The sequence below is a fragment of the Littorina saxatilis genome, linkage group LG9 (assembly GCF_037325665.1).
Source record: "Littorina saxatilis isolate snail1 linkage group LG9, US_GU_Lsax_2.0, whole genome shotgun sequence".
Taxonomy (NCBI): Eukaryota; Metazoa; Mollusca; class Gastropoda; order Littorinimorpha; family Littorinidae; genus Littorina; species Littorina saxatilis.
This window is the reverse complement of record NC_090253.1, coordinates 59,536,956-59,563,654: the sequence shown is the minus strand read 5'-3', so window position 1 is coordinate 59,563,654 and position 26,699 is coordinate 59,536,956. Positions and strand designations below refer to the sequence as shown.

General features: G+C 42.0%; 1 protein-coding gene and 1 non-coding gene across 3 annotated transcripts; both read right to left on the bottom strand.

Moving 5' to 3' along the window:
• Nucleotides 1-1,346: 1,346 nt before the first annotated feature.
• Nucleotides 1,347-26,541, bottom strand: LOC138976641 (uncharacterized). Of its 2 annotated transcripts, XM_070349511.1 has the most exons (15): nucleotides 26,447-26,541; nucleotides 22,833-22,956; nucleotides 19,384-19,550; nucleotides 17,982-18,064; nucleotides 17,158-17,285; nucleotides 16,388-16,438; nucleotides 15,700-15,772; nucleotides 14,543-14,625; nucleotides 8,826-8,975; nucleotides 7,673-7,784; nucleotides 7,289-7,453; nucleotides 6,631-6,690; nucleotides 3,163-6,175; nucleotides 2,269-2,340; nucleotides 1,347-2,200 (listed from the first exon to the last, which is right to left on the bottom strand). In XM_070349511.1, the coding sequence occupies exons 1-14, from the start codon at nucleotides 26,499-26,501 to the stop codon at nucleotides 2,309-2,311; spliced, it is 4,296 nt and encodes a 1,431-aa protein (XP_070205612.1). In that variant the 5' UTR covers nucleotides 26,502-26,541; the 3' UTR covers nucleotides 1,347-2,200; nucleotides 2,269-2,308. The 2 variants fall into 2 exon arrangements, with proteins under 2 accessions (XP_070205612.1, XP_070205611.1); XM_070349510.1 differs by having other exon boundaries at nucleotides 1,347-2,340.
• On the bottom strand, nucleotides 8,026-8,094 carry LOC138977695 (small nucleolar RNA SNORD31). Its single transcript, XR_011459475.1, has one exon. It is a non-coding gene; the product is annotated as a small nucleolar RNA SNORD31 (small nucleolar RNA).
• Nucleotides 26,542-26,699: the final 158 nt, after the last annotated feature.

Genomic DNA, 26,699 nt, shown 5'->3' with positions numbered 1-26,699 from the left:
CAGTTATGCTACCAAAAGCATAAAAGTAGGCGGACTAGCCCCGGTCTCCCCTAACGCCCCATATGGCCGGTACTGAGAATAATGACAGCATACCAGTAGACCGCAATGATAGTATTCTGTTGTAATGTTAACTGCAAGTTCTGGCCAACTGATTGCACAGACACCTTTATCTCAGTTGACAGTAATTATCACTCGGTTCGCACATTTGTTGTCTTCGGATATGCTTCGCGACTCGACATTCGAGAGAACTGTGTAATTAGTTGTACACGCACAAAACGGACAATACAAAAACTGACGCGGAAATTACCATGTCGGCTGAGGGATGGAAATAGTGAGCCATCCCAATGATGTGTACATTGTGTAACGTTTTTCGGTTTCGAAATTGTTTCCCATTCCCCCCAATCTCCCCATTGCAATGAGCTAAGTTTTGGCGAATAAACTTTCTGACTTCGGACTTTAAACGAATCCTACCCTGAAACGAAAATCAATATTCACCGAGTACATATGTATACCTAAGGTTCCAAAGATTTGTTTGTTTTGTTTGTTTGCTTAACGCCCAGCCGACCACGAAGGGCCATATCAGGGTGGTGCTGCTTTGACATATAACGTGCGCCACACACAAGACAGAAGTCGCAGCACAGGCTTCATGTCTCACCCAGTCACATTATTCTGACACCGGACCAACCAGTCCTAGCACTAACCCCATAATGCCAGACGCCAGGCGGAGCAGCCACTAGATTGCCAATTTTAAAGTCTTAGGTATGACCCGGCCGGGGTTCGAACCCACGACCTCCCGTGATGACGCCTTATCACTAGGACAACCGTGCCGGTGGTTCCCAAGATACAGAAGCACATTACACGCAAATAGGCATGGATGCACACACGCTCATTAGTCATAAGAACATGCAAACCAATACAGACAAGACACACACATACAGATCTGCGTACTGAATGCTCATACAGATGTACTTACCCAAGACCAGACTCTGGTGCCTCTGCTTGCAGTATGAGTAATTATTGTTCTATGCGTTTCAGAATTGTGAATTATTCGCACCAAGAGGTCTGTAGCACTTAAATCCAAGTGTATGCGGTAAAATACATCTCAGAGAGAGAGAAAGAGAAAATGATTAGAGGTGTATGTGTGAGTGTGTGCTGGCACAATGACAGGAAATCTTGTATTTTGTGGAATCTTTGAACCATGATTCAGATATAAAACAGACTTGTGAAAGCGAACCTTGGCCAAAACAAGGATCTCTCTCTCTCTCACACACACAATCTCCCTCTCTTTCCATCACACACCCCCTTTCTCTCTCTATCACACACACACACACACACACACACAGATGTTGAAACTTAAGCATTTATTTTTGTTTCATTGACATGATTTTCTCTCCTGCACATTGATTTTACTGAAAGACAATCAATAAAGTTAACACAACAGCATTTTGTTTTTACAGTGATCCATTTACATGTTAGCATAGCTCTTTACGATTAACATTGTCTGCAACCTTTCACTTTCAAGCACAATATGCATGGAGGACTTATAATCATCAAAATTAACAAGAACTTGTAAATAATCAGTTTGCAAGCCAGCTGGAAGGGGGGGGGGGGGGGGGGGGGGGGGGGGGGTTGAAGGTGGGGGGATAGCGCGAGAGAGACAGAGAATTGAACTTTATTTATCAAGGGTAATTTATTTATCTCGAGAGAGAATTGAACTTTATTTATCAAGGGTAATTTATTTATTAAGAGAGAGAGAGTGAGAGAGAATTGAACTTTATTTATCAAGGGTAATTTATTTATTTATTTAGAGAATAGAGAATTGAACTTTATTTATCAAGGGTAATTCATTTATTTATTTATTTAGAGAGAGAGAGAGAGAGAGAGAGAGAGAGAGAGAGAGAGAGAGAGAGAGAGAGAGAGAGAGAATTGAATTTTATTTATCAAGGGTAATTTATTTATTTATTTAGAGAGAGAATTGAATTGAACTTGATTTATCAAGGGTAATTTATTGAGAGAGAGAGAGAGAGAGAGAGAGAGAGAGAGAAACACTTACAGACTTACAGAGTTAGAAACAGAAGAGAGAGACACAGCATCCCTGGCATGGGGAAAAATTACTCATGATTATCACAGAAACCACATGCATCCTTCCGTCATATGGTCCAACAGAGAACGTTTCCGGTGGCGAAGTCATCCGATATAGTAACAGTTTCCGGTGGCGAAGTCATCCGATATAGCAACAGTTTCCGGTGGCGAAGTCATCCGATATAGCAACAGTTTCACATGTCCTTCGGTACCTGGCTTGTATTCATTAGAACTTGACACTTTTTCGTAGATAGTAGCCTGAAACAGAGCATTCAGCTGTTCAAAAGTCTGAGAGCATTCAAGTGCCAATCACTCTCCCTGTCCTTGCCACTCCCCCCTCCCTATCACTGAGCGCTTCTGGGGTGATAACGCGAGACAACTCCTGTGATCTTGCCACAAGGTGGTGCCAGTTACCAGCCGAAAGAAAGCAGGGGCATAACCTCAAAGGGGCATAACCTCAAAGGGGCATAACCTCAAAGGGGCATAACCTCAAAGGGGCATAACCTCAAACCTCACCAGAACCAACCATTGTGTGTTTACCGTATAAAATGCACGACTTACACACGAACTGTTACCAAACCAATGTGCTATTTGGGACCAATGCAATTTTTTCCCCCTTCTTCGTGTGATCTTGCCGCGAGGTGGCGCCAGTTACCAACCGAAAGAAAGAGGGGGCATAACCTCACCAGAACCGCCCATTAAAGTAAAGAGAAATTTCAGTTCAGGTCAAAAAGGTGCTTACTACTATTGATATCCCTCGCAAACCCAGAGATGATAGGTCGACAAACGTTTACATGGCTTCTCACCTTGTCTTTCCTATCTCTCTACATACCCCCCCCCCCCCCCCCCCCCCCCTTATTGGTCACATTGTAAGAGTAAGTCACAGAAATGTGGTCAAATTATGTATCATAAAGATATAAATTTAAACTGACTTAAGCATTAGTGCAGATCGCTGATACAAACACACATACACTTGTGTATCTCATCTAAAGTCAGGTTAAAAACCCAGGAACATACCCCCGATAGCTTTACCCCGAGGGCGTAAAACTTGAATTTCTCTAGCATTGCAGCAAGACCCACCTTTCTTCTTGGACCTGGTCTTAATCTCGTGACCTTCAGACTCCTGGGCTGAGGAGGGGCTCTTCTTTCCGGGAGATCTGCTCTCCCATTTCTTCTCTCTTCTCTCCTCAGACTCCTCTGCTCCTGAAGTCTTCCTTGCTCTTTCTGGTTCAGCTCTCGGTGATGAAGGTAATGGACTCTCCGACAGCTCCTTCAGTTTGGTGAAACTCTTAGGACTTTCAGGCCCTTCCTTTGAAGACTTCTTTCTGGATTTGGGGGATTCTGCGGCTTTGGGGTCTAAAACCATCGACTTCAAGGCCTTCTTCTGAAAGTCGTGGAGTAGACTGACCGACTTTCTTCTTGTGGCTTTTGTGGTGGACCCTGATCCACTGCTGTCAGCGTCTTCTGACGATGCAATCACTTGGCTTTTCCTGGACCCACTGCTGTCAGCGTCTTCTGACGATGCAATCACTTGGCTTTTCCTGGACCTTTTGGGTGCTGCAACGTCATAATCTTGCTGAGATTGTGAAGACTGGTCTCCGCTGCTTACTCCCGACTCTGCTGCATGCTTTTCAGGAGATTCAACCTGCGTTTTTCGTGCCTTTTTACTGGCAGATTTAGCTTTTCTTCTTTCCATTTTTGATTCTTCTTCTGAGTGGGTGGCCTTGGGTGATTTGACTGAGGTGGGAGTACCAACTGCCATAGATTTCCTCTGCCTTCTAGTTCTCCTAGAAATGGGAGTTGTGCTCTTGACTGATTTTTTCTTGGGCTTATTGTTGGTCTCAGGAGTTTTTTGTGGCATAGAACTCTTGGGACTTTCTTCTGATCGCTTCTCTTCTCTCTGGGACAAAGGTGAAGCCAGGCCAGTCTTCTTGGCAGATTTCTTTTTGCCTTGCTCAACTTCTCCTGAAGAACTAACCAGATCTTCCTCCGTCTCAGCTGGTGACGCTGGTGAAAGAGAACCCCACTTTCTCTTCTGATTGGGGCTTTTCTTTACACTAGGAGAATCCGCAGTAGGTGTTCCAGCTGGACTTTTATTGTCAGTCACGGTCTGCGGACTCTGAAGAGAAGCCCTGGACTTTTTACCACTTCTGGCAGAAGGGGAAGACAGCGGAGCATCACTGCCAGAGTTTGAAGTTCTCTTCTCTTTTGTCGCACCCTCTGAACTATCCTGCTTCAAGTGAACGTGAAGATCCGGAACCAGAGCGATCTCACTCTGACTCTCTGCCTCTGAGACCGAGTTGGGGACCATCGATTCGTTACTGAGCAGATGCCTGTCATCAGTCTCATCGCTGTCTGAACCTGGGACGACCTCCTCTGTGAAGAACATTGATGCAGTGGCTCTTGACTTGGTCGGAGACCTCGGAGAAGAAAGCGTTTTCAGAGAAACAGCCTCGTCAGCATTGTTGGACTTTTGTGGAGACTTGGTTGGAGATAAACCTGGCTTCACCATAGCAACCTCCGACTCAGAAAGCTTGAGTGGAGACTTGGTTGGAGATAAACCTGTCTTCACCGAATCAGTAGACTTCAATGGAGACTTGTTTAGCGGAGAATGTATGTTCAGCGTTGCCATTTTGCCAAGGAAGGGGCTGCCAAACTGGCTGGTTTCAGAAACAAGTTTAACAGTCTTTATACTAAGCGCAGTTGGAGTAGATTTCTCAATAGACATTTTTTGTTTTGTCGTAGGGCTTGGCAGGTTATCAGCTTTTGTCAATGTTTCGTCTGCTGCCTGTCTTTGGTTAAGATCAGGGGCTGTTGCTTTGGAAGAATGGCTATCAGACACCGTTCGCCTGCGTCTGCTCTCCGATAGATTTTGACTAGAAGGAGAACTTTCTGAATTCTTTCTGCTCCCCCTCGTGTTCTGGTCTGAACAGTCTTGGTCTGACAGAACCAACTTTTCAGATGCAGTCCGACGTCTTGACTTCAAAGGGCTTGAGTTTGGTGTTAAGGTGGGGCTTTTGGCTTTCTCTGTGTGCACACTTTCAGTACTGGCTGAGAACGACACCGTAAGGTCTGCTTGCATGGGAGTGTCGTTGCCTTCAGATTGAGATGTCAGTATTACTTCAGTCTCCTCTATTGTCTGCTCTGACCTGATGGTACCCTTTTCAGTTGTGACCTCTCTGATTTCAATGTCATTGCTGCTGATGATGGACACCTGTCTTTCGACTTCGTTTCCATTTTGGGTTTTATTCTCTGCTGATTTATCGTTCTCAGTCAAGTATATGTCCTCTTTCGTTTCCTTGCTGGATAATCCATCACCGTCTGTGGAATCAGCACCACTTGCAACTTGGTCATCCTGCTTGTTCAGTTCGCTTGAGGAGTTTGACTTTCGCGCCCTCTTCCTTTTCTTCTTCTTGGCTCCTCCTGCGTTCTCAGAGCTGCTGACAATGGCAGCCTTCTCTCCCCTGTCGATGTAAAAACTAGCTTCATCCGCAGAATCATTACTATCTATTGAAACAGTAGTATCCTGCTTGCTGGTGTTGCTGCCATCTGCTGTCTTCTTTTTCTTCTTCTTTTTGGGTTCGTCTTCACCGCCAGTGACAGTCATGCTGACATCTGTGCCGTTTCCTCTGTCCACGAAAAATCCATTCTGGTCAGCAGAGTCCTTGTTTTCTCTTGAAACGGAAACATCCTGGTCGTCCGTCACGCCGGCCCCTGTTGTTTTCTTTTTCTTCTTTCTTTTGGTAGTCCCTTTACCCTCAGAACCCCCGACACTAGCTCCTTTCTTGGTCCCCCTGTCAATCAAGAACAGACTGCCTGAGTTGTCTTCCTGTGGCTCGGGGCTTTCTGCTGCATTTCCAAGGGTGCTGAGATCAAAGACTTCCACAGTGTCCCCAGATTTTCGCTTCTTGGCAGTTTTGGAGATTCTTCCTTCCACTCCACTCCCTCTGTCGACTGCGAAGAGAACGTCTTCCGTGTCCTCAGTGGCTTCCAGATCATCTTCCTTCGTGGTAGCAGCAGCACCATGGATTTTCTTCTTTTTTTTCTTTCTTTTCTTCTTTCCAGGCTGTGCTTCTTCTTCCTCACTCTGATCCTGCAGAAGAATAAAATATACAGGTTCTGATGAAAATATTCATCTCATTGTCTCAAAGACTGCAAAGAGAATCCATGTTGTTTCACCATCATGCCATGTGATTAAAAAAAAGAAAAACAAAAATTGTATTTTTGAATATTATCAGAATGAAAATCTGGGCTATGCAATAACCGAACACTTTTTTTTGCGAAATTGTTGTTGAACTTTTCCCACTGATATAACATCAGTCATCTGCTTTGAAAGGTTGATTTGAGAATCATCAACCAACAGCAACTTTTTATTTAAAAAAAAATAAGTCAAGAAAAATAAGATAAAAATCCAAACAAACTAACACCAAATCAAGAGAGAGAGAGAGAGAGAGAGAGAGAGAGAGAGAGAGAGAGAGAGAGAGAGAGAGAGAGAGAGAGAGAGAGAGAGCAGGCAATGCATGCACATAAAAATGAAACTATGTGTACCTCCTCCTCCATTTCTGCATCAGGGTCGGCCGCTGTCTGTCGCTCGCAACTAGCAATTGCCTGAAACAAACAAGGGGCAGAAATAGTGAATATCATGTTGACATGGAAAAAAAAAAAAAATAATCCTACAAAGCTAAGTAATAATAATAATAAGTGGACATTTTTAAGTGCCTAACCTATGCCTCTAGGCCCATTACAAAAGAACATATACAGAATAGAACATATAAATGTACACCCTACATAAAACAATTAACCACACAGACAAAAATCAACACATGTATTGTTCAAACCAATATTCAAGTGAACACTTTTGATTAGAATAAGGTAACAATGAGATCACATTTTCTTGCTAAACATCTTCATACAAACTTAATCTTACAGAGATAAGTGAAAACAAAATTCTGGTGAATACTTTTGATTAGAATATGGACAAACTGAGATTACATTTTCTTGCTCAACATCTTCACAAACACACACACAAAACAAACAAACACCCAGCCTTTCTTTTAAACCAACACAGGAAACAGTGATGCACTGATAATCAATTTTTAGCTACATCAAGAAGAAGTCACCTCTTTTTTTAAAAGTGTTATTTCAGCACCTACAACTTTTCCAAGCAGTTTGAAAAGTAATTTTTTAATTTTTAATTTTTACATACATCACTCAGCAGCGTCTGCATGTCCTCATCTGCGTCGTCTAGAAGAAAGGTCGTGATGGTGCGACCCTTGAACTTTCGATCGTCAGGAAACTCTCCCTCCAGCTGAGGTTGCCACTCCACTGCCCAGCCTAGGAATCCTTTGGGAGCTCGCACCAGGCGTGTCTCCTGTAACATCGTCATGAATAACGCCACATTAATAAATGGACATTTACAGTAAGTCCCCCCTCTTTAGATCGCAATTTCATGTTACCTCAGTAAACTTACCTACCTAGACAGAGCTCAGCTGTGTGCCAATCAAACAATAACCAAACTTCAAGGGGAAAACAAAAAACAAGCAGAAAACAAACCTGAGCAACTACTAAAAGAAAAGTACAGAAAACTCACCAAGACAAGGTCGTCAAGGTCAGACAGAACATTGCGCCATTTACACACGGTCAGGACATATCGCAGGTAGTGAGTGTGGCTCTCTTTCGTCGGTTTTTCTCTCAGCAGGTACCTGCACATCAGAAACAAAATTATCAACACTTCACAATACCAATCACATACAAAAACTTGCAAACATGTTTGTTGAAAACTCCAGAAAGACGATCAAATTTTGCTCACAATACAGAGCTGACCTCATTCCGAGTGTGCAAAGTATATGCTGGGCCAAGAATAAGTCAGTATATGTGCGAAAAGGAGGATCCTTTAATGTAAGTAGTCACACAACTAGAACTTAGGACTGTTAAGAGGTAAATGTTTCATCAGAACAACCTATCAGTCATAATGTATCAGACTGGGGCGGTAAGTACTTCATCACGTCAAACTTGAATAGTAAGTCTGATAGTGTTTCTGTTCAAACGTCTTTCGGATGAGACGAAAAACCGAGGTTCCTTCGTGTACACTACATTGGGGTGTGCACGTTAAAGATCCCACGATTGACAAAAGGGTCTTTCCTGGCAAAATTGTATAGGCATAGATAAAAATGTCCACCAAAATACCCGTGTGACTTGGAATAATAGGCCGTGAAAAGTAGGATATGCGCCGAAATGGCTGCGATCTGCTGGCCGATGTGAATGCGTGATGTATTGTGTTAAAAAATTCCATCTCACACGGCATAAATAAATCCCTGCGCCTTGAATATGTGCGCGATATAAATTGCATACAAATAAAAAATAAATAAATCCTTGCGCTTAGAACTGTACCCACGGAATACGCGCGATATAAGCTTCATATTGATTGATTCAAACGTCACGAAAAGATTGCTGAACATGTACAATTGTTCATGTAAAACATTCAAACACAAAAAACAACACAAAGTACAAGACAACAACAAGAAATAATAATACAAGATATAAAAACAAAAGCAAACAGAGAGTAAAGTTGGGGATTTTTAAAACTCGGAAAATCAGCTTCAACGTTTTGAGTAGGGTTTCCATATACATTAGACTTCCCAAATTGCTGAAAATCACACTCTCAAATTCTTGGATTGTTCGAAAATGTAACTCACGAACTCTCCTCTCAATCTAAGAATTTCTTGTGGAAAGTCCAAGGGTACCTCATGAGAGAAGACAGACAGGTGGACGTGTCACTGTCAGCAGCGGTCATCTGTAAGACAGTGTCCAGTGACTTCTCTCCCAAGCCTGCGGTCAGTTGCTTCACCAGGCTGCAGGTACAGCGCTGCACCTTCCTGCTCACTTCCTCACCCCTGAAAAGATGCCATAACAACAGGTCAGTCAAGTTTCAGAAATAAAGAGTAAACGAAAGATTCTAGATTGTCACAGGTCAGTTTTCGTCAGCCTGTTTCTTTCTGCGTGCGCCTTCCAAAGGAAGTTTATGGAAGGAAAACACGCCGCCTTTTCGTATTAGCTAAAGAAACAGGTACTGCCTGGACTTTACTTTCCTTCACTCTTTCCCATGCTCTCGAAGTAGCGGAGAAAGGTCAACATTGGTTTACATAATTTAATACATGGATAGTGTTAATAAGATTCTTGCAATGCAGCACACATTAATCAGGTTAGTCTATATTTTTGCTAAATATCAGTATCGTACTAAATGTATCACACACTGTTCAAGCTAGGTCATGTTACTTGCATCACAGCACACTCTGATCAAATGTCTATTGCTGCTGGATTTCAATTCTGTCATGGTAATCTAACGTGACTCCGCTGCCGCAAACGTTCTTCAGAACTTTCCCTTGGAGGACATCAAAACAAAAGGAATACACATAATGTTTATGAAGTTTTGACTTAGCTCGATGTCATTGAAAAGGTACTCGAGATGACGTGCAGCACTTGACTGGTCTTGAAGACCGCGCTCCTGGTTTGGGTCATCACTCTTCTTCTCAAGACACCATCATCAAGTTAATAGCAGTAGTAGTCTGGTTACATCTCTCTCCACAATTACGGCAACATGAGGAAGAGGAAGATGAATGAATCAATTGGACCGTGGGTTCCTTCAAAGAAGGGGAACGGCTTTTCTTCCAAGCGTTCTTCGTTCCGTGGACTTGCGGAAAACGACCCTCTCGTGAAACGATTTTAGTTTACGTCAGTACACTTGGATACGTCACATGAATACGTCACTTGGCTACGTCGTGTAATGCGCGAGTAGTCTCGGTTGCCTATTCTATTCTTGACAGGTTCGCGCCTCATAATAATAATTCATGACAGCCCCTTTCTTGAGAATGAATTTCCCAAATTTAGTCACAATATGAAGCGCGACTTAAATAATCTGCTCCATGGTTGTCACAACCCGGTATTTCTTACCTCCTTTCTTCTTCACAAAAACGATTGGAGCATTGTACGGTGAGTTTGCCGGTTCAATGACCCTGAGCTTCAACATCTCGTCGATCTCGTCTTCGACCGTTTTCACCATCGCATGAGGTACGAGTCTCGGTCGAACAAACACAGGTTTCTTCTCTGTAAGTTCGATTCTGCACTTCTCCAAGTTGGTAGTAATCGGTACATCAGTCAGATTCTTGGAGAATGCACTACAGATCGCTTTCGCCTCTTTTGTTCTTTCTCTACTCAATTCTTTACAGAAGTTCACGCTTGTGACATCTTCTGTACGAGTAGTTTCCAGCAGAGGAATCATCTTCTGAGTGTCTATTCGGAAGATATCATCGTTCATCGTATCATCTTCCTCGATGACTACGGCGATGTGTTCTTCTGCTTCTTCTTTTTTTTTTCAATTCTGTTTCTGAGGTCGACAACGTATTCTGCTGACGTCTTCTGTTCACCTTCGACCGATTCATCAGTCCATGCACGACGCAGAACCTGCATGGGACCTCTGATGGTCTTGCCATACCGCATTTCAAAGGGTGAGAACCCCAGACTGTCTTGAGGTGCTTTCTTGGTTCTGCCTTTTGGCGCTGTTCTTTGGCATGTGTCACACGAGAGACAGTAACGTTTTATGTCTCCGACCAAACCTGGCCACCAGAACTCACACCTGATTCTATCAGTGGTTTTCTTCTGCCCGAGATGACTTGTCATCGGGTGGTCGTGCCCAAAAGAAAGCACTTTGCTTCTCATTTCTTTGGGAACAACGACTTTACTAGATTCACTCCCCGTTTTGTCGAGGGTTGTCCTGTACAAGATTTCTTTCTTGTATACATATTTCACACCGTGGAATGATTCTCCTGAAACAGCCATTTGGCGTACTTTTGCCAGTGTTTCATCATCATTCTGAGCCTTCTTGAGATCGTGCGGGGAATACATCTTGTGTGTATTTCTGTCATCATGCCTAGTTCCCGGCACAGGTTTCTCATTCTGCTCTTTTTCCTCCTTCTCTTGCTTACGTGTACTGACCGTCGCGTTGGTCTCACCTTGATACCAACTCGGGTCACGTACTGGAAACAAAGGGGTCTTCCTCTTGTTCTGGCCTACACCATACCATTTTCCTATGAGGACAGGATAAATGGGATCTTCGAGTATGACCACTTCGGTTTTGGCATCAAAATACGGACAGTCAATGTGGGCCACAGCCGTGGGACACAATTTCCGTGTTTTCTTCTCTGCGAGAGTAGTTTCTTTTTTCTTTGCCAAGTACCTTTCTTCAGGTATAAGGTCGGCACTGACCATAATACCTGAGCACCCGGAATCGCGTAATGCTTTTACGATTCGGCCGTCTAACTTGATGAACACTTCCTCTTTGAAATCCTTCTTTTCGCACGACTTGCACAGCTTGTCAAGATGTACGGGGATTTCTTGTTCATCAAATTCATTTCGAACATGAACTGCGTGAGCGCCTTCTCCCTTATTGGGACAAAATCGTGACGTGTGTCCTTGTGGAAATACACCATTCTCGTAGCTTTGCGTTCGTCGTCGAGATGACAGTCGGTTGCATAATGTTCAAATTGTGCAAACCAACTCTCGATGTCGTCTTTGTCATCAAGAAAAGGGATTTTTGGGATAAAGTCGTCATCCCCACGACGCCTCGACGCGTTATTGTTGGCGTTGTCTCGGCGTGCTTCCGTTTGTATCCTCAACTGTTCTAGCTGAAACGCGCGATCGGCTTCTCGTTCACGTTCGAGAACTTCACGTTCACGTTCACGTTCGAGAACTTCACGTTCACGTTCACGTTCCTCTCGTGCGCGTTCTTCAGCTACAAACTCCCGCAAGTCTTTGCCTTCGAGTCCTAACTCTCGTCCTATCGCCAAAAGTTCGCGAGTCCACTCCAATCCGGATTTTACAGGGTGGATCGGACCTGCACGTTCATTACTCGCAGCGGATACATAAGTCGTTACACGCGCGCCTAACGTCTGAGAATCATTATCGCTCGATTCTCCTTGGGTGTTGACATATGTGTCACCACCTTCAACATCTGAAACTACGGCCTCGGCCGTATTCTGGTTCTGCGGGTCAGCGTTCATTCTTGCTATATGCGCCCTAGTACTCGGGTGTTTGGATGTTTGCATATCCTTTACGTTAACTCACACACAGATATTCACTGAATCAAACTGCAAATACGTGATGCTCGGTTGAAAAACCGATTTGACTAAACTGCTTTTCACACACTATTTACTAGAGAGAGAAAACTCCCCCACTATAGAATGAAGTGTTACTTTAGTGAAGCTCACTTTGCTACTTGAATTCATGAACGTTCAACGTTACCTCAGTAAACGTTACGTGTCCCAATGACACGATTTCTCTGAACCATTCTAATATCCTTTTATAACCACGGATACCTAACACTAGAATTTATGGTTCTTCTGGTATATGTCAAACAATATACCGTTCTATCGAGTGAACTTCATTTTAATATCTCATCGGCGCTCCATCAACGTGGACCTTTCGCCTATATCAATATCAACTCGATTCTATCGCACAGTAAGTCGAAATAAGATTCTTCACTTATCTACTGCTGTATAGACAATAATCTAAATTTCCTAACCCTTACTCTTGGCGTTGTGAAGTGTGACTGTCTGCAGAATCAACTTCACTTCCACGGTCCTTCTGGACGAAGATGAGTGCTATCCCTCGTATATAACCCAATTCGCCCACCAACCTCCCACGGCGACCAACAATATTATAAATTTTGTCGACTAAGGGACACAGGATGGCCTGACAGGGTGTTAGTCCACTGTCTTCTGTTATAGCTTTTTGTTTAGCACAGCCAAATAGGGGGAACTAAACTACTATAACATTAGTGCTTTACGTGAATTATTATAGTGACGTCAAAGCCTTGCGTCACTCTTCATTTGGATTATTCCCGTGTGCTGAAGCACACACGTCAGACTCTGTTATCGTTAAATGATGAACTAACTATAAACATGAATAAATACAAAAGTTGATTTATACGATGATGAACATGAACGGACGAACACACAAACGAAAAACGAATAGGGAATTTGTTTGAAGAAAATTTGTTTGGGGAAGCCAAATTGAAATTACGAGTTACAAAATCCCGGACGAAGCCCCCATATGTCACAGGTCAGTTTTCGTCAGCCTGTTTCTTTCTGCGTGCGCCTTCCAAAGGAAGTTTATGGAAGGAAAACACGCCGCCTTTTCGTATTAGCTAAAGAAACAGGTACTGCCTGGACTTTACTTTCCTTCACTCTTTCCCATGCTCTCGAAGTAGCGGAGAAAGGTCAACATTGGTTTACATAATTTAATACATGGATAGTGTTAATAAGATTCTTGCAATGCAGCACACATTAATCAGGTTAGTCTATATTTTTGCTAAATATCAGTATCGTACTAAATGTATCACACACTGTTCAAGCTAGGTCATGTTACTTGCATCACAGCACACTCTGATCAAATGTCTATTGCTGCTGGATTTCAATTCTGTCATGGTAATCTAACGTGACTCCGCTGCCGCAAACGTTCTTCAGAACTTTCCCTTGGAGGACATCAAAACAAAAGGAATACACATAATGTTTATGAAGTTTTGACTTAGCTCGATGTCATTGAAAAGGTACTCGAGATGACGTGCAGCACTTGACTGGTCTTGAAGACCGCGCTCCTGGTTTGGGTCATCACTCTTCTTCTCAAGACACCATCATCAAGTTAATAGCAGTAGTAGTCTGGTTACATCTCTCTCCACAATTACGGCAACATGAGGAAGAGGAAGATGAATGAATCAATTGGACCGTGGGTTCCTTCAAAGAAGGGGAACGGCTTTTCTTCCAAGCGTTCTTCGTTCCGTGGACTTGCGGAAAACGACCCTCTCGTGAAACGATTTTAGTTTACGTCAGTACACTTGGATACGTCACATGAATACGTCACTTGGCTACGTCGTGTAATGCGCGAGTAGTCTCGGTTGCCTATTCTATTCTTGACAGGTTCGCGCCTCATAATAATAATTCATGACATAGATGTATACTTCTCTTACAACTAAAGGATTGTGTGTGTGTGTGTGTGCGTGCGTGAGTGCAATTTATCACTTTGCTTTCCCTGAATGTTGTCCGAAAGAAGACTATTGCCAAAAAAATTGACATTGAAATTGTGCCGTCTTTGTCTTGGATCTTTTGTTTTTCAACATTGTGTGTCTCACCTACATTATTTTTTCTTCTTAGATTCAAACTTGACGGAGGAAAAAAACTAAAGAAAAAAAAAGAAATCAACACATATATATGCAAAGAACCAACTAACTCAATTTTCCCCTCTACATCAATGTTTCTTAAAGATTGATGTTGAGATTGGTTGGTTAGTTTGTTTTCTAATGTGCCTTCAACAGATATGGCGATGCGGGACCAATGCAAGTATTCATTTTGACAACATAAGGTTGCAGGAGAATGAGGCTGAAGAAGGGGGGGGGGCATGTCTGCGTTACCTGTTAGCTGTGATAAACAAGTCCAGATAGATGGACAGCAAGCCCGTCACCAGATCAGCGTACGTTGGAAAACTTTCAGATTCCTGCAACCAAATCAAGACTTGGTTACAGTGCATGGAGGAATATTTAATATGTAACGTGCAAATATTTAATATGCAAAAATACATCATGTAGTAAAATGAAACAGATCCCATTAAAAAATACCCCTGTGTTTGGTTTCTGCTAAACAGAATTTTGTTCATTTAACCCCTTCACTGCCACAGTATAACAGCATTTTGGTATTGCTGTGCGCCAGGGCACATTTCGCTTTCTTCGGTAGGTTCACTAATCTGTTCACTGCTCAATCATTTATTGAGATATCTCTTAGATCTTTGGCATGTGGTTTGCTTACACCCTTGGCTATTATGTGATAACATGATCATTGGACTTTGTTTGTGATTGTTATAGTAAAAATCGATATGACCATTTTTGTCAAAAATTACAGTTTCCAAACTTTCACACACACACTGCAGCACGTAAAACCGCAGAAAACACAGCTAAAACTGGTGTCAAACATCAGGTACTCACATTACAGCCCATAACAGTATTCTTTGTGGTAATCCATAAATCACTTCTTGTAGAGCTTCCAGAACACTATATCATTAGAAAACAGGTCTACGAGTTGATGTCCGACTTTCGGCCGCCATTTTGAATCTTATAGATCGGAAAAAACTTATAAAAAAGTTTTCACCACGTGGTACTAACTTATCTGAACGGTCAATGGGAAAGAACTGTGTTTAAACCCCTACAAGATGTTGTACAGTGGTTACCTCCCATTTAGTTTTCACAAATGTCCTGAAATGTGCTGATGTAAATGCCACGAACCTAGTACGTGTATGGGCGTATGACAAACCAAACATGACCACGTACCTAGTACGTGCTGGGCAGTGAAGGGGTTAAAAAGAAAAGCTAAACTATTTTAAAAAATACTGTCATTTTAATCAGACTAATACAAATTCACTTAATAATGAAAACCAATGTGTGATAAAAAAATTATGAATGTTAATTTCCAAATATTTTCAGGATAATCTATTCAAAGCATAAACTGCATTCTTCCTCTCCCAAGTGGAGGCAAACTCACACTCACACGCACAGCATGAAAGAAGCAAAATTCTAACCTGTTGGTAACTGGTTTTCCGAATATGGCACATCTTCAGAAACTTGTTAAACGCCTTCAGCCGCTTTCCAGCTCTGTGAAAAAACAAAACCAACATCAAAACTTTGTTCTTTCACAGCACAGCAATCATTCTGTATCTGTCAGCTTTCAACACTTCAAAATCTTGAGAAAGGCAAGGGTTAAAATGGCAACCCTTTGGATCTCCTATGGACTTTATATAAGATTGCTTTCCACATTTTACCCGAAGTCCCTCTTCCGATGTTTGCAGGCATGGGAATTGAAAAAAGTAAAAAAGGCTGAAAATGTGTAAGTAATATCAAAGTCGACAGAGCGATGCGCCTAGCCTCACTGGGGGGGGGGGGGGGGGGGGGGGGTCCGGGGGCATGCCCCCCCCCCCCCCCCCCGGAGAAATGGTTCTCCAAAGAACCCAAATTGTGCAATTTGGACTCATCTGAGCTCCAAGTTTGCCATTATATTCAGTTTTCAGAACCAATTTTGCCTCCCCCATTTATTTTTTCGGTGGACACTTTTGCTTTTTCGGCGGAACCAAAAAAAATTCGGTGTAAATTTACCTTTCTGCGGACAATTCCCATGCCTGGTTTGGTGGTAAGAAGCACACAGGGTGTTGAGAACCAGGACAAGCCATGCCGGAGAATTTGGACTGACTGAGGGGGAAAAAACACACTTACCTTTTTTTCATCTTTCGGGCTATGATTTCTTCAGCATCGTCTCTCAAGGTACTGCAACAGACAAGGCAATAAGATAAATAAAAAAAAATTTCATTCTGGCAACCTCAACAGTTGTATTAATTTGAAAGCTGATAAACACTGCAAGACAGCATAGAGAAAGGTAGATGAGCAGGCCAAGTGAATAGAAAGAAAAAATGCATCAGCGAAACTGACAACACACATCAAGGCAGCGCAAGCACAATCAGAAGAAAAATCATTGTCAGTTAGGGAGGAAGACAAAAAGACCAAGGAGAGGCAGAGAGAGAGAGAGAGAGAGAGAGAGAGAGAGTGAGAGTGAGAGAGAGTGAGAGAGAACTTTGAACTTTATTTATTTATCGAGGGTAACAGAATAAGCAAAGTATACATGCTTTTTCGTCCGGCCCTCGCCCATTGAGGGTAACTCGATTAATAACAAGAAGAAATAGAAGTTAAGTTAATTACAATACAATTTATATAATTAACATGTCAAAAAATTAAAAAGACATTTCAAAATGCATTATGAATATCAAAGTGAGAGAGAGAGAGAGAGAGAGAGAGAGAGAGAGAGAGAGAGAGAGAGAGAGAGAGAGAGAGAGAGAGAGAGAGAGAGAGAGAGAGAGAGAGAGAGAGAGAGAGAGAGAGAGAGAGAGAGAGAGAGAGAGAGAGAGAGAGAGAGAGAGAGAGAGAGAGAGAGAGAGAGAGAGAGAGAGAGAGAGGGTTAAACTCAAAGATGACCAAATCTCAACACCCACTTGAACCGAAGAAGCATGATGTTCTTCAAAGTACGAAGATCAGCAACGCCATCTGTCATCATCAGCATCTGACAGTATCTGTCCAAGTCAGCGCCATTCTCCGTCAATCTTAGTTTGACTTCTTGCACCTGCAACGCAATTAGTAGAGTAAAATGTTCAGTTGTCAACAAGACACGATCTTACTGTATCTGTCAAAGTGTTGGTCTTTGTCAATCTTAGTTTGTTTTCCTCCACTTACCACACGGTGAGCAGTGTCAAAGATATTTCTGTCATCATTAACAGAATCATGATCCCATCATTATCACAATCAAGATCTGAATGTTTCAGGTTGCACTAACGTAAGCTGCTCTTACGATTTTTGGAGATGCAATCCCCACCTACTCCACAACAAAAAATGCAAAAATTACATTGCCATCAGTACCATCATCATTATCAGTCTAAATATGCTTCATATCATCATCATTATCAGTCTAAATATGCTTCATACCATCATCATTATCAGTCTAAATATGCTTCAAGCCAAATTGATAAACAAAATTACATTGCCATCAGTACCATCATCATTATCAGTCTAAATATGCTTCAAGCCAAATTGATAAACAAAATTATAATCGTAGGACAGCTATGACAATGAAAGTCGCTTGTTCATTTCAATGCTTCTTATTCTTTCAGGTTTCAGGAGATCGGTTCCGCATAACTCTCACTCTATTGCACATGTCACACAGGTCACACATGCATTTAGAGCACTTACTTCCCTTTGTTTCTCATGTCGAGTATAGATCTGTAACAGGGGGGGGGGGGGGGGGAGGAGGAGGACAGCTTACCCATAGGTCTTGAATCAGCTGTTCAACCTCATCGGCGCCTTTACCACACCTCAACAGCTCAATGATCTGCTGTCTCACTGCATCTGTTACGGCCACAATCAACACACACGAGAATAATCAGAAACAGATGACAGTCTATAGGTAACCATTTCCAAGTGCTGGCTTCCAATAGAAGATCTGTAAAGCAACAAAATTAGACCCAGCCCCCTCCAAAGAAAAAAAAGCTGACAGATGGGAGAGAGAGAGAGAGAGAGAGAGAGAGAGAGAGAGAGAGAGAGAGAGAGAGAGAGAGAGAGAGAGAGAGAGAGAGAGAGAGAGACTCAGAACTTTATTACACAAGAAGAGCAAACGCTCGATCGAGTCACTTTCGCAGTTCTGAATATTATATGAGGCATCAGATGGACAGGAAGAAATTGCTATTCACAACACAATGAGTCACGTTCACATAAAATTTGAGCCCGGTCACTTTTATAGTTTCCGAGAAAAGCCCAACGTTAAGTTGTGTGTTGCCGAACAGAAAAGGCTAGTTATCTCCCTTGTGTTTCTGATAACGTTCGTAAAAGGCTACAGATGTAAATACTTTGATGTAAAGAATAATCCTACAAAGTTTCAATCACATCCGATGAACTTTGTCAAAGATATAAAATGTCTAATTTTTCCTTTGACGCTGACCTGTGACCTTGAAAAAGGTCAAAGGTCAACGAAACCATCGTTAAAGTGTAGAGGTCATTGGAGGTCACGACTAAACAAAATATGAGCCCGATCGCTTTGATAGTTTCCGAGAAAAGTCCAACGTTAAGGTGGTGTCTACGGACGGCCGGCCGGACAGACTAACACTGACCGATTACATAGAGTCACTTTTTCTCAAGTGACTCAAAAATAAATACAGAAATACATTGTATGGAATGCAACGAGAGAGAGAGAGAGAGAAAGAGAGAGAGAGAGAGAGAGAGAGAGAGAGAGAGAGAGAGAGAGAGAGAGAGAGAGAGAGAGAGAGAGAGAGAGAGAGAGAGAGAGAGAGAGAGAGAGAGAGAGAGGGAGAGAGAGAGAGAGAGAGAGAGACTCAGAGAGAGAAAAATTAAGAGAACATTAAACTCAAAAAAACGTATTACTTACGGACGAGAAACAGTCTACGTTTTGGCTGTGTGTAGGGGGTGGGTTGTAGTGTGAAAATACACACACTAAATCCAATTTTTTTTTCTTTTTACCTACACCAAGCTCATACCAATATGAACAAAGTTTATGACAAAACAGCATACTCCAGAGCAATGTGTCCATTCTAAAAAGGAAGTATAGTTACCACAACAGGACTTGGCCAGAGAGTTGAAACTAGTGTTGCCAAAGAAAGTCCACCACTGTCAGCAGATGAGACATAAAATCTGTACCTCTGGTAAAAACTTACCAGCAGATTGAACAGGTTCAGCTGATGGTTCTTCATCATCATCGTCGTCACTTTGTGGAGCCGGTGCAGTCTTTTTCTTGACAGCTTTTGTCCTTCCCTTACTTGGACTTTTCTCATTTTGCTGGGCGGTCTTTGCCAACAGCTTCCTAGCGGCTGTCTTCACACATCTGAAATGTACACCAGAAAATGTCACTAAACGTAGAAAAATCCCCCCTCCCCCCCCAAATAAAAAAGAGACTGTTCTCAGATATCTCCAAAATGCTAATCCATCAAAATTTTTGAATACCAAGGAGTCAAGGACAAGAAATATTTTGTTCCATCCCGATTCAGAAATTATCAAGTACATCTCAATGATGAAAACATACTTTTTGGAGACACAGACTGTAAATTCTTTGCTGCCCTACATGCCAACCGGCATAACGGGCAGTAAGTAAGTATTAGTAAGTACGACAGAAAATTCACTAGCGACCACAAAATACAGGACTGCAAGAGGAGTGTGCAGATGATTGGGCCAACAAAAAAATAAATGCTGATCTAAAGGAACAGGATCAAAAGGTTGGTTGACCATCAGTTGTTGATTCTTGGGATTTTTGTGTTTGTTTTTCACACACACACGCTTCATCTACCTTGGGTATGTCTCATTGTCTGTGAACCTGAGTAGTCCCCCCCCCCCCCCCCCCCCCCCCCCCCCCCCCCCGATAAGTTACATGACTAACACTAACAGGTTTAAGATTGGCAAAAAAAATAAAAAATAAACCCAAAAGTGTTGGTCATGTTTCCCTTATCCACTTCTCTTGATTGATATCACAATCCACGCGAAGAGGGCAAAACAGACATTATGAGTCAGTTACACTATCAAAGCTCATTGTTCGAGCTCTATTCTCAGCACACTGTCTTTTCTTGTCAGAATCGCAGATGTGTCTGCCGTTGCTCTTAAACTCAAAGCCTTCTTTGGACACTGGTGCAGGGGTGAGTTTTGGCGCTCGCCCGCTCGCCCGCGGCGACTTCAAATCGCGTCGGGCGAGTTCGAAATTCCTCTGAAATCGCCCGCCGGGCGAGTTCAAATTTTGCTGAAGTACAAAGTCGTTAGGCAACGTAGTCAATCGGAACGGCCGGCGAACAAATATCTCTGCGGGCGATCTCAAAATCTGTCACTTCTCTACTGCCCACTCATTCCCCCATGGAAGGCCCCACTTTGAGGACTCAGGACTACCATCAATCAATGTCAGACACATTGGCTAGACAGCTACCCCCCTCCGCCTCACTTGACCGTGTCATCACCCCTCCAGTGCCACGAGCCGCTGGCGATTGCATCAGCAGTCAAAATAGTTAAACCCCCCCTCTTTGCGCTATTCACTTCACCCCCTCTCTGATCTTATCCTGCGCTCACCAATCCTTCAGAGACTTTCACATGTTGTAAAACAGTTTCCTCTCAGATAAAAACTCGGTCATTGACCCCGAGTAAGAAGGTCAGTGTCTCAACAGGCAGCTGTGTTCAGATTGCAAGTAACGGTCATTGGACCCAGGTCTCAAGGCCAACCAGCTTTTACAATGCATCTGCCTTTGATCTGACCGCCCATCCAGAGCAAACATATTCCCCCTAGCCCTCTGTATTTTTCCTTTGATGTGCCTGCTATGTACCACTGATCCAGTTTCTGGGAAATGTATATAATTATGTCATTGACTGCAGGGATACTCATTGAGACCGTTTTCCCAAATATGTTAACACCAGCTTTGCTGACCAACTTAGTACAAGTAGTGACAGTACTACTGCTGTCAATTATTTCCCTTCAACTAAGGAAGTAAAAAAAACCACCCAGATCCACTATATAAAGAAGAAAAGACAGACCTTCAACAATAGGACAAGGGATGCAACTCTGCTGAATCAAAAGCATAAAGATCACCTGTGAACAATTCTAGGATCAGGAAATCTGAACATCTGTTTGTTTTCATTAGGAAATAGAAATGAAATGTAATGCTTTTGATTATTTATGACTTAAGCTGTGGTAAATTTGGCTGGTATGCAACTTTTACAGTAATATTAATAACACAGACATAAAGAAAAAGAAACAAAACAAGAAAGCAACTTAGAAAAATGTTTTGTTTGTAGTCAGTTTTTTATACTTGGTTTTATACAACAAAAAACATAATTTAAATTAAAAAAAATGCTGATTTACTCTTTTGTAGTGTGTGTTTATGTGGTAAGTAAAGTTCCATAGTAAATTACTTTGTAAATTGTGTGGTTGGGGTACATAAAGGGGGTAACTTTTAGTGAGGTTTAGTGTGTGATTGTGTGACAGGGTGTGAATGTGGTTTTGATTTCTTGTTTCTTTGTGGCGGCTTTTATTTTAAATTCTTTATTAAAACAAGGTTAATTATCATTATATTAAAACATAGCATTTTAGTCATCAAGTTTTCTGTGTGTTTGTGGTAGTTATTAGTAGTGCAAATCCACATGTATGCATTATAAGTATGAATGTACGTCTTTTGTGTATGTGGTTAGCAAGCGACGAGCCGCTGGGGCGGTTGTAAGAAATCCCGGCAAGTTGGGGGCCGGTTGGGATTTGGGGGGGCCGGTTCAATTTTTGACTTACCGGCCCCCCTGGCCGGTAGCAAAAAAAGTTAAGGTACACCCCTGCTGGTGTTTGTCACAATGTCAGTGGTTTTGGCAAGGGTATTCACTCATCCACAACCTATACAAACACAACAGAGTTATTTAAAACAAGAAGAGCAAACGCTCGATCGAGTCACTTTCGCAGTTCTGAATATTATATGAGGCATCAGATGGACAGGAAGAAATTGCTATTCACAACACAATGAGTCACGTTCACATAAAATTTGAGCCCGGTCACTTTTATAGTTTCCGAGAAAAGCCCAACGTTAAGTTGTGTGTTGCCGAACAGAAAAGGCTAGTTATCTCCCTTGTTTTTCTGATAACGTTCGTAAAAGGCTACAGATGTAATTGTAAATACTTTGATGTAAAGAATAATCCTACAAAGTTTCAATCACATCCGATGAACTTTGTCAAAGATATAAAATGTCTAATTTTTCCTTTGACGCTGACCTGTGACCTTGAAAAAGGTCAAAGGTCAACGAAACCATCGTTAAAGTGTAGAGGTCATTGGAGGTCACGACTAAACAAAATATGAGCCCGATCGCTTTGATAGTTTCCGAGAAAAGATATAAAATGTCTAATTTTTCCTTTGACGCTGACCTGTGACCTTGAAAAAGGTCAAAGGTCAACGAAACCATCGTTAAAGTGTAGAGGTCATTGGAGGTCACGACTAAACAAAATATGAGCCCGATCGCTTTGATAGTTTCCGAGAAAAGTCCAACGTTAAGGTGGTGTCTACGGACGGCCGGACAGACTAACACTGACCGATTACATAGAGTCACTTTTTCTCAAGTGACTCAAAAATGGTCTATTTTGAAGAACAAATGTATCTTACCTGATGAAGAATGCACAACATTCTTTCTTGTTTCCCACAAGAGTAGCCCTGAGGTCTGTATCCGGCAGGTCCTGAATAAAGTGATGGTAGTATCCTATGATCTCTTTTCTGGAGATGGATGGCTCTGGAAATACACAAGTTTAATGGATGTTTGCGTGTGCTTATGCGCTATAGAAATCTCCTTAATAATAATAATAATAATTGATAATCATCTGACAGCAGGGGCTCACATCCATGAGGTGGCATAGGACAAATGTCCTGGACAATAAGAATAAGAATAAGAATACTTTATTATCTCAGAGAAATTCAGGCGTGGTACATAACAATAATACAAACAGGACATTGTTTTTACATAAGGCAAAAAAAAAAAAATAGGTCTGTTTACGGTAACATAGGCCCAAAAAATAGGGTCGGTAGGTCGGGATTTTTTTTTCTTTCCAAAAAACCATATTTTTACGTTATTTTGCCAAAAAACAAGATTTTTTTCTTTTCTTTTTTTTCCCAAATGCCAAAAAAAGTCTAGGGTCGCGCGAAAAAAATAGGGTCGGTCGGGTTACCGTAAACAGACCTATTTTTTTTTTTGGCCTAAGACATATAGCACTATATAACAGGGCAGGTTATAAACACACCTCCCACATACCTCTCTGGCCATTCCTTGCATTGTGCTTACGCATTCAGTCATGAACACATCCATATGCAAAAGTGATAGGACATTAATTTTGTCCTGAACAAAAATAAATCAATAGGACTTTTTTTTCGGGCATAAATTTTCGTTTTGGCGAAAACAACTTTTCTGTTGCTTTTTCGGAAGAAAAAAACCGCGAAGGGAGGCAACGGTCAACCGGCTCCGCGGAGCATTCAGAGTTGCGACCCTTGGAAGCTCTTCTCTATAAAAAAGCACATAAAGTTTCCCCAAGTTTCGTCTGCTTTGAGAGACACATCGCTTCGCAAAACATCGATAAAATAGCAAATCAAACTACTGTAAATTGGAAAGTACTGACAATGTCTGGACCAAATAAAAGCATAATCCGACAATGACCACTTTGTGACAAAAACAACAGGACATATATGTCCTCTTGCATGACAAATGACGAAATGTATCTAGGACATTTGGAAAAAATATTCGTGTATGTCCGATGTCCGACATGGATGTGAGCCCCAATGTGACAGTAATTAAAGATATTTTGTACACTACTTTTGCTGGCTGAAAAATATTGACAAGCTACTTTTTTTTCCTTTTTATCTGGTAGCTGCCTTGCCTTGATTTACTTTGCATCCAAGGTCTAGCTTTGGCCTTTATTGCCTGAATCCTGATTGTGAGTGTGACAGACCTGGGAGTTCTGAATAAAATCTAGTTTCTCTTGCTTCTATATATATATACGACTAGTGTCTGTGTGTCTGTGTGTCTGTGTGTGTGTGTGTGTATCTGTCTGTGCGCGATGCACGGCCAAAGTTCTCGATGGATCTGCTTCAAATTTGGTGGGCATATTCAAGTAGACCCGGGACACGACACAACCTGGTCGATATTTCAACACGTGCTCTCAGCGCGCAGCGCGGAACCGATTTTGGTTCCACCTCAGCTATTTTGGTTCCACCTCAGCTTACCCGGGCCCCCATACCGACACACCATAGCCGCTACACCACATCACAACGCCAAAGTTCTCGGTGGATCTTTTTCAAATTTGGACACCGTATTCAGCTACACCCCGGACACAATATCATCGATGAGATATTTCAACACGTGCTCTCAGCGCGCAGCGCTGAACTCATTTTCGTTTTTGGGTTCATTTCACCATTATAAGTAACTCTTCCTTATCTTCTCCAGTGTTTGGCGTTTATCTCCCTTCCTTCGTGTGGCTTTCCCGTTCAGTTGTAAGTTACTACACTGCGCTGTCCACTGCGCTGAGCGTCTTCGGATATTCCCGGCGTTCTGTTACTGTTACCTATTTTTAGAAGGTCAACGCAGTGTACAGAACGTAAATTGGACCCGTAAATTATCCTCACTGTAAAAGTGCAAAGGTCGAATCAATTTATAGCCACGCGAAAAATACACTGTCATCTATCTCTCTATAGATACGGCTTCTCTGTGTTTGTGTGTGTGTGTGTGTAAGTGTGTGTGTCTCTATGTAAGCAACACCTGTGCATTCTTCAGTTCTGTTTGTGATGTGGTCTGGCGGCTTTTGTGTAATTTTATGTACTGGCCTTCCTTTGAGAAGCCATAACTTGCTCAGTCCTGTTTGAGTGGAGTTCGCCTCCAAAGGTGATTAACACGGTTACATTCGTCGACAAGGATGGGACTCGATATGGTCAGGAATGGCATTATGGCCACTGAATCATATTCGTGCTGTTCCCATTCCACGAATCTGGGAGGGACCTAAGCTTGGCGGGTCCATAGTTCGGACCTGGCGAAGCCGGCGTACGGCTCTAAGTACTTCTTCCCGGCGAAGCCGGCTACCCGGCGAAGCGGGTATTCATTCTAGTTTGTTATATATAGATCATAGAATGAAACTAAAATCAGATGCTAACATCGCTCCCCACCTAAATTAGCTATGTCTGCAACATTGAACGTTTCTGCATTGCAAATTTGTTCTCCTGTAAAGAAGCGTTTCAACGTACCGTACCCATCACAGTAAAACCAAGTCAAGTGAGGAATGGGATTCGAACTTAGTTAAGTTAGTAAGGTTGTACACTGAAGTGCTGCATCCAAGAAAATAAAAAGCAAGAAGTGTGGCAGACGCACTGTAACCGTTACCATAGTAGTACTAGTAGTAGTGGTTAGGGACTGGATTGGTATCCATAAGCCTCACGGCATTTTTCGCGTCCCATCTCATATCAAATTTGTTGCAGGTCAATCATATTAACATGCTCAAAGTCGTATTTACTCAATATCAATTATCGTACAAATAAAGTGACTCAGTCACAAGTTTTTGTATGTCCAGCAGATTTTGAAAGTGTTAATAGTTTGTGCCTTTTTAACAACATCAGACAGTGTGTTCCATGATGGTGCAACTCTGTTAGAAAAGGAATGTTTCCGGATATTAGTTTTACTAAATTCAATCAAGATTTTGTCCGTATTTTTCCTCGTTACATCAGTGGTAGACTTCTTGAAAAAAGACTCGACTTTGACATTATCAGTGTCTTAACTCTTATAAGAAGTCTTAAAGTAAAATCGTCTAATAAAATTATGACACTGACTGATTTTCTGTAAGCGAACGAGAAGAAAAAAGAAGGCTGATTTTTTTCTAGGGCTAACGAGTTAGCATTGACACGCAGTTTCGTTTTGCAAAGCAATGTCAATGATTGAATGATTATTTCATATTTGATATGGTTGTCCATCGTTTCCTTCTCATGAAGACCACAGCAAGATTCGAATATTCTATGATTGCTCATAATAGGTCTGATTACATTGAGACGAATCGCAATAATAGGCCTGATGCACAAGTTACTAAAATCATGCTACCAGTACCATTTGCCGAAACACAACCGGCTATCTTCGTGTTTCTGTCAGGCTTTTTCTTCCCATTATGTGTAATATACTGCTTCAATCAAAGTCCAGAATGTGTATTTAGTATCTCTTGTATCCCAGAATCACATATTCCATAATTGTCATTTACCATCTTTAGCAATATTCTTGCTTATTTTCTTCAGGAAAGCCTGGCTTTCTTCCATGCTGCAGCCAGTCCACAACCACGTGCAATCTGTATCGTCCACGTTGATTCGTTATTGTGAATAGACCTTAATCCAATGAAATTCAATGTTTGATCAGCGAACTAGAGTCTTTAGTAGTTTCGTAAATACGCCATGAAAATAAACAGGGCAGCAGTTCTTCTGATCTTAGGCAAATTATTACCATTATGTCAGCAGAAG